Here is an 8,539-nt window from a genome sequence, read left to right on the forward strand (position 1 = left end):
TAGAATGGGGCGGGAGCCGACTACGCAGTGCCACCACTGCGGCGAAGATGTCGACACGGCGCGGCACACTCTCGAGGAGTGCCCTGCTTGGGCCGGGCCGCGCCGTGTCCTGAGAGCCGCAGTGGGCGGGTGGGACCTCGCGCTGTCGACCGTGGTCGACCACATGGTCGGCAGCGTGGGGTCGTGGAATGCGGTGGCCTCCTTCTGCGATGAAGTTATTCAGCAGAAGGAGGCCGCCGAGCGGGCCCGGGAACGGGACCCGGGCTCCGCGAGGAGGGTGTGGGCGCGGGGACGACCCCCGCGCCGACGTGTGCCCCCCAGGAGGGGGGCGGAGAGGGTAGGGAGGGCGCGGGGGTCTCCCCCGCGTCAACGTGTGCCCCCGGTGGTGGGGGGCGGAGTGGGGTTGGCGCGGGGAGTTTCCCCGCGCCCTGTTACGCCCCCACAACTGGGGGCTGCGTACTTGGGGGCCCGGGGTGTGAGCTGACCCGGGCCCCCGGGGGGGAGCATAGCTCCCCCCGTGATAGGCCGACACTCCCCGGGTTAGTTTCCCGGTGTAGGGGGGTGTCGGTCCGTCCCTCCCCGATTAGGGAGGGGGATACGTGGGGGGTTTGGGGAAAGGAAGGGTCGGGGCGTGCCGGATCGCGCCTCCGACGGCCCTTCCTTCCGGTGGCGGCGTCTTCTTGTCTCGGCCGGGGCTGGTTCCTTCGGGACACCGGCCCCGAGCGGGACACGAAGACTCCGGGAGCTGTGGGTGGACCGAGCTGGGGCTCGGGAAGCCCAATCCGAAGGCTCCAGGGATGGGGACACCGGGCGGGTCCCTCCGCCCGGGGTCTTATAGCGTAGGCAGTGGGGGAGGTTAACCCCTCCCCCGGGGCATGATGATAGCTGGGAGGTGTCCTGTTGAGTACTCGCGTGATCCAGGCACCTCCCGTGTAGCTTAGGTGGGCGTGAGGTTTTAGTGGGTAGTCTCCGGGGGCTCGCCCCCCGGGGAGAATCCCACATAACCCCGGCTTCCCCCAGGGAGTCGGGGTATGTATAAAACATTTCCTCACGATAACAAAAAAAAAAAAAATGGTACCACAGCGTCTCCCACCATTGGGGGCGGTGGATTCGGGGGCTCAGGGTGTGAGCTGACCCCGGCCCCCCGGGGGGGGGGCGTAGCTCCCCCCGTGTTGTGACGACACTTTAGCTCCACCCTTGTGGGGGTTGTCGGTCCGTCCCTCCCCTAGGGGAGGGGGAATCGTGGGGGGTTTTGGGTAGGAAGGGTCGGGGCGTGCCGGATCGCGTCTCCGACAACCCTTTCTTCCGGTGGCGGCGTCTTCTTGCCTCGGTCGGGGATGGTTCCTTCGGGACACCGGCTCCGAGCGGGGCACGAAGACTCCGGGAGCTGTGGGTGGACCGAGCTGGGGTTGGGAAGCCCAATCCGAAGGCTCCAGGGATGGGGACACCAGGCGGGTCCCTCCGTCCGGGGTCTTCTAGTGTAGGCCATGGGGAAGGCTAACCCGGGAGGTGTTCTGTTGATTACTCGCGTGATGCAGGCACCTCCCCTTTAGCTTAGGTGGGCGTGGGTTTTTAGTGGGTAGCCTTTTGGGGATTTTCCCCAGGGGTAGTCCCACATAACCCCGGCTTCCCCCAGAGGACCGGGGCATGCGAAAAGCATTTTCCCACAAAAAAAAGGTACCACAGCGTCGGGGCCAGCCGTGACAGTCAAGCGCTATTGGAAAGAATGCGGCGCCGGCTGGCCTTGCGGGCCATACAGGGGCACCGCACCATCTCCGCCGAGGTGGCGGGCCTCCTCACTGTAGTTCCACCGTTCCATTTGGTGGCGGCGGAGAGGGCGAAGTTATATCACATCGCCTGCTCGTTCCGCCGCCTGCCGAGAGTGGAGCTTACGCATGGGGAGGATCTCTGTTACGCGAGGTCCGGGCGGACATGTTTGCTGAGTGGTGGAGACTGTTCGCCTCCACGACACGTACGACCGTCCGGGCCCTGCTGCCCATATATTCGATATATGGTGCAGGAGACGGTGAAGGTTCACCTTCCGCCTGACGCAGGTGCTCTCCGGCCACAGGTGCTTTGGGGAGTACCTGCACAGGATGGGGCGGGAGCCGACCCAGGTGGCGCAGTGCCACCACTGCGGCGAAGATGTCGACAGAGTGCCCGGCGTGGGCCGAGCCGCGCTGGGTCTTGAGAGCCGCAGTGGGAGGGTGGAACCTCCCTCTCGCGGCCGTGGTCGGCCACATGGCCGATAGCGCGGAGTCGTGGATGGCGGTGGCCTCCTTCTCTGAAATCGTAATGACGCAGAAGGAGGCCACCGAGCGGGCCCGGGCTCGGCCAAGAGGGTGTGGGCGCGGGGACGTCCGCGTGTGCCCCCCACTCGGTGGTGAGCGTTGGGTGGTAGGGCGCGGGTGACACACCTTTGACTTTGGCACCAAAATTTGTCTCCAAATTCTTATCCATATGTTTCCGGGTTCGTCTGCGTTTGACTCCATTCCTAGAGGCTTCCTGATTTCGCATCAGATTCGTCCGCATACCTAAATAACAAATTGAAACCATATTCCTAAAGTAATAACCCTTCGTCGGCCTCTCGCGCTGCTCGCAGCCCTGGCTCGTAACAATGTTAACTCACCATTCAGATCCAGCAATTCTTAGTGGATCATTCCCACATTATACAATCTTACCGCTCGGGTAGTATCAATTAAATCTATAATATTAAAGTTACGAGGCCGTTACAAACAATAGGAAACCTTATCCTTCTATAAACTATAAACCGCTCGCCGGCCGCTTGGCTTAGGCTCGTAACAAGTTTTTTATTGTAAACTTTACATTGCAAAACTAGAAATTAACACTAAACCTACCGAACCGTAAAAGTAACTCAACCATGTTGTCTTATAAAAATGACGAGATTGAATTTATTTGGATTTTGTGCGGTTCGCATCATAATATTAGGTGTACCCGAAAGTAATGTCGTTACTGCGCATGTCAGTATTTGTTTAACATTTATCAGATAATTGTGTACTTTAAAGTCGTGCCAAAGACATTTTAAGGTTAAAGTGACTTGTTTACTTGTAAATAATTAAATCTTGAATTTATTTTTGCAAGTTTGATTGAAATGGCCAGCGAAATACCAGAAGAGGTACACATTCGGCATTGTATGCTTTTTGAGTTTCACAAGGGTAATGACGCAACTGTTACTATCAAAAACATTTGCGATGTTTATTCAAGTGCATTAGACGTTCGTAAATGCCAAAGCTGGTTTTCTAAGTTCAGACCCGGTAATTTTGATCTTTCCGACTTGTATCGATCAAGAAGACCAACAACTTTAGACAATGACGTGTTAAAGGCGGAAGTGAAAGCGAATCCGTGTCAGACAATCGAGGAACTGTCAAACACTCTTAACCAGCATAAATCGACCATCCAAAGACATTTGGAGCAGATTGGTAAAGTAAGCAGAGCAGGTGTTTGGATCTCGCACAATCTGTCCGAAGAAAACAAAAGAAGAAAACCAAAGAAAAATTAATGAATTGGGGTGGGAGGTACTGTTTCACCCATCATACTCGCCCGACAAGGCACCATCGGATTTCCATTTATTCCGATCGCTACAACACTTTCTATGTGACAAAAAATTTGAAAATTTGGCTAATATCCAAAATGTCCTCTCCCGATATTTTAAAAAACCAATTGATTTTTATCGATCCGGCATTAAAAATTTGCACACTAGATGGCAAAAGGTTGTTGATAACGAGGGTGATTACATCATTGATTAAAACTAAAAACTTGTTAAAAAGACGACATTACTTTCGGGTACACTTAATACATGCTCTACTAAATATATTTATTTTATCATTTCCCACGGAAGCATCTTTATAATTTCAGTAATTGTAAAATAAAAAATCTGGAACCGGTCATTTGGACCGGCGGTTGTAGGTGTAGTGTTAATGAAGTTCTTGAGTACTATCACAGACGAGGTATAAGGATAGACCTATCATCCAATGCATTTTCGTGTCCAACGTTTTTGAGGTCACGTAACCCCATTACCATTTTCGTGTCACATCCTGTATTACCAACTGGAACTAAAATCTGCTGACAGCGTCGTTAGTGGTAGGAATTAAAATTAAAAATAGCTATATATATAGTCACTGCAGTCTCGCGAATACAATAGAATATTGTTTTCTAAAACGCTTTAACGATTTCAAATACTAATTTCGGTTATGATTAGTTAAACTTTATGTTGGGTATAAATAACAAATGAATGAAACTGTACGTACAATACAGAATATGTTTAACTGCAAAATTCGAAATGTTGTAAACAGCCAAATATTAATATGTACTTTATAAATGTAACGTATACGCGAATAAATTCATTGTTCAGAACTGTATTGTTATTGTTATAGGATGACATCATTTTGTTCCTATTATTAATTAACTACATTGCTTTGAACAGTAATTATTATATAAATATTTTTTAAATGGTTTTTATGAAAATTTTCATGAACATTACAAGACAAATGTTTTAATAACTTACTAAAAACTACAAAGCCAAGCTTTCAACGTAACTTGGTTATATATAAATAACCTTTTGTAATTTTGAAATTTGAACACCAATTATTACTATATTTGTTAACAATAAATAAAAGATTCGTCTTAACATCAGCTACAACAATATGTAATAAAAAATACTTAGTTTTATATTTACTTAAAAAATTAAGATGACCATAATTTTTTATCAAAAAAATTTTTGTCTATTGGGATTTATAGATAACTGAGTATCGATTAACTTTTGTTGGAAACATTATTCTGCCAGATTATCCGAAATGTTTAAAACATCCCCAGATGGCTTCTTTTGGGTCACTGAGATCTTGGTTGGTGGCCCGTCGAGAAATTTTCCGAGTGTGGTACTCGCGAAATTATCGTACATAATTCCTTATGCGTTGCTTCCTGGGTATCTTCTGAAAGATTTCCGATGGATAATAGGATGCTTTCTACCACATCAGCACCTTGTATGAGCACTTTGTGTACAGTTACCAATATATAATACCATGGATATAAATTCATTCCCCGATGCTCTGTGTGCAACTCGTGCTATGTACTCCAACTCTTCCGGGGTGTACTGCGTCAACAGGCTTTCTATTTGCCCGCGATTTATCATGTCACTTGCCTCAGAAAACCCTTTTTTTGGTCGTCCACCTTCACTGCGTCCTTCAAATTCAAACAGTGGTTGTTCAAACCAATCGGGACATTTTAAAAGAAATCTATCAACATCGCGTTCGTTGTTCTTCCATTTTTTTACTAAATTGATAGAAAATTGTTTAATTATTTTTCTAACAAAATCTTCTGACGTCTATCAAAATTTTCAAAATTACATGTCTGAGCCACATATTCATAAATTGAATTTTGGACACCAACACTACTAGACGCACAGATGTTATTTCTATCTCGAAGAAATTGAAAGATGTCCCTCCCTACAAACAATCAAGATTAATGTAGAATACTTTGCACAAGTGTTCATTAGATTTATCTAAGAATTTCGCAGTATTTCGTTCGTAAACAAATTTATTTGAAGAGAGAAGTCATCCTTTTGTCCGAACTGACCGTTCTATGTAAGTGCTATGTAAGCATGCTTATGAATCAACGGCTATCGCCATTGTATATTGTTTTGAAAGAAGTCAAAGGGCAGTTAGGACCTCATGTACGAAGAAGTGTGTTCACAGCACCTAATGTCCACATTGAAGCTTCCACATCGGGTAAACTAACGAAAGAATTATTTAGAACGTGGTTGACTGAAGTATTTCTCCCATCTGCTCCAGAAAATTCTGTTTTACTTCTTGATTCATGGAATGGATATAACGACGAGATCATACGTAACGCCCTGCCAGAGGGCCGATCTTCCGATCTTGCAATATTATTAAATATTGATATCAATCTACACGCAAGAGATAATATTATTAAACTACACTCATTAATCCACAACCAATTATCAGCTGCGCGTTATAAACGGCTGTTTCAATATGCTTGGTTCCGCAGTGGATATATAGAAGAGCAGCCAGGAGAATTTGAAAATCCCGTAGAGTTCTGCTTTACAAAATTAGATGGTCTAACGTGTTTCCATTGCTCAAATGTAGTTGTACTTAAATGTTCTTGGTGCAAAGAACATTTATGTTTTTCTCATTTTATCCTTGAGTATCATTATTGCCAGAATTATGTAGAATAATCTTTGCGGATAGCTCTTCTTTCAAAATCAGCTCTTTTCAGAGCTACCACAAACGACGCGGGAAACTCTAGCTTCGATTACTTTAATGATCCACAGTTTAAAAAGGTTGCAGATATATTTTGACCGAAGGCCCAACAACCGCGCAATATCAATATTGCCAGAATTATGTGGAATAATCTTTGCGGACAGCTCTTCTTTCAAAATCAGCTCTTTTCAGAGCTACCATGAACGACGAGGGAAACTCCAGCTTCGAGGATTCACAGTTTAAAAAGGCTGCAGGTATATTTTGACCGAAGGCCCAACGATTGCGGAATTTCACAGGCGAATTGGCTATAAAAGTCGGTACCCTTACTCCGCCGCACAGTGGTCTGAGAGCGGCTAAAACTCCATATTTTCAAGTGTCTTATAAAATGAAATTTGTTATATTTTTTACTAGTAGGGGATTAAATCAAAACGTTTCAAGGATGAATCAAATTCGGCAATTCCATAAAAATGAATTAAATTCGGCCATGCTAAACATACCTAGGTTTCAGAATGAACTCAAGCGCATGTTTGAAGAAACCGTATGCGCCTGTAAAAATAGAAATACGAAAAATATTTTTTTTTCCTGGCTTACTTCGAGTACTAAGACTCGGAAACAATCGTGGAAACTATTTATTTTTAATTTCTTCGAGCAGTTTTACATGTAATGCCATTAAACGTGGAAAAGAGCAACGTTAATGAAGTTTAAAAAGCGATATCTCTCTTGCGCCAACGTGTGCCAACGTGCGCATGCTAAAAACACGTTTGTAGATGTCTAAGTAAATAATAAATCCAAAATTATACTGCGGCAACCTGCGGCTTCGCGTTTTATCTCATGAAATGTCGGTGAAAAACGTGGTGTCCCGGGTGAGGTCAGGTTTTTAGTGGGTCTAGGTACGCCAAAAATCTGCTACCTGAGCCCCACACTACCCCATTCTGGGATGTGCGTAAGGCATTTTCCTCCTCTTACTTAAAGAAAAAAAAGTATACCTTTTTCGTGTAAATAATAAGCTTAATTAAAATTTAAATAACCGTTACCTCTATATCATAAATTTTCATTAAATCTTGTTCATAAGCGTATTCTTCTTATTTCATTTTATTTTAAATTACATAAAATTATTATTATTTAAATTAAGTAGTATTTTTTTATGGAGAGGAATTATTTTTTATCATTTTTAATCTAAATTGTTTCTATACTCATTTAAAGCAGAATAAATGCTTTTTCAATTTATATAAATAAACTTTTATTTATTGATAGTAAACAAAATAATAATTGTTGTTGAAAATTTAAATACCTATTTAGCGCTATTTATATCTTGAAATTGATTCATATAAACTGTTGTTGGCTTCTTTGAACCTTTTGTTATCAAATACAATTTTCAAAAAGGGCGGAAAAATATTCAGAAGATTGTCAAAAAATATTTTAGTGACAGTTGTTATGCGAGGTTCTATATTCGTTACAAGTTGCGGCATGTCTGTTATTATCGATAATTATTATCGATATTGTTATTATTGATAAACAATTACTTCAAAACTGATAACAATAATGGTAAGAGATCAACTAAATCTGAACTCATGTATGCTTTTACGATTTAACGATTAGTCAGATCAGCAATAAACAGAATTTTATACAGATTTATTGTTTATAATTAATAAGTTCTTGCACAACTTATGAAAATATTTGGAAAAAAGAACTAATAATTGTATATGTAATGTTAACATATAATAACAGACACGCTGCAACTTGTAACGAATATGGAACCTCTCATAACAGCTGTCATTAAAATTTTTGTTGACAATCTTTTGAATATTTTTCCGTCCTTTTCGAAAATTGTATTTGATAACAAAAGGTTCAAAGAAGCCAACAACTGTTTATATGAATCAATTTCAAGATAAAAATAGCGCTAAATAGGTATTTCAATTTTTAACAACAATTATTATTATGTTTACTATCAATAAATAAAAGTTTATTTATATAAATTGAAAAAGCATTTATTTAGCTTTAAAATGGGTATAGAAACAGAAAGCATTGTACTTAAACAGAGATGAAATATTCAGGTTGAATTAATCATGTAATATCTCGTTTCGTTTACTTTTCCAGAATTGCGACTGTAACTTGGAAAATAGCCGAAATACGCGCTGTGCATTACACGGCAGTAACAGTAAATTGGCAACTATGCGACGAATATTCTCCGATGTGGTTTGGCAACTACGCCTTCGATACCTGTGATTCAATTTAATTCCTAAACTCACCACTCTAAATCGTAGAGGGCATACCAAAACCTCTGATTTTTTGAACGGTCGATA

General features: G+C 43.2%; 1 protein-coding gene across 1 annotated transcript; it reads left to right on the forward strand.

Annotated features, from left to right (window-relative positions):
• Positions 1 to 2,958: 2,958 nt before the first annotated feature.
• Positions 2,959 to 3,624, forward strand: LOC143360467 (histone-lysine N-methyltransferase SETMAR-like). The gene has a single exon (XM_076799326.1). The coding sequence runs from the start codon at positions 3,113 to 3,115 to the stop codon at positions 3,518 to 3,520; it is 408 nt and encodes a 135-aa protein (XP_076655441.1). The 5' UTR covers positions 2,959 to 3,112; the 3' UTR covers positions 3,521 to 3,624.
• The last annotated feature ends 4,915 nt before the right edge of the window (positions 3,625 to 8,539 follow it).

Source organism: Halictus rubicundus, chromosome 13 (genome assembly GCF_050948215.1).
Source record: "Halictus rubicundus isolate RS-2024b chromosome 13, iyHalRubi1_principal, whole genome shotgun sequence".
NCBI lineage: Eukaryota > Metazoa > Arthropoda > Insecta > Hymenoptera > Halictidae > Halictus > Halictus rubicundus.

What these genes read in the sequence shown, in the direction of transcription:
- LOC143360467 (XM_076799326.1), top strand. Translation starts at nt 3,113, where the DNA reads ATGGCCAGCGAAATACCAGAAGAGGTACACATTCGGCATTGTATGCTT.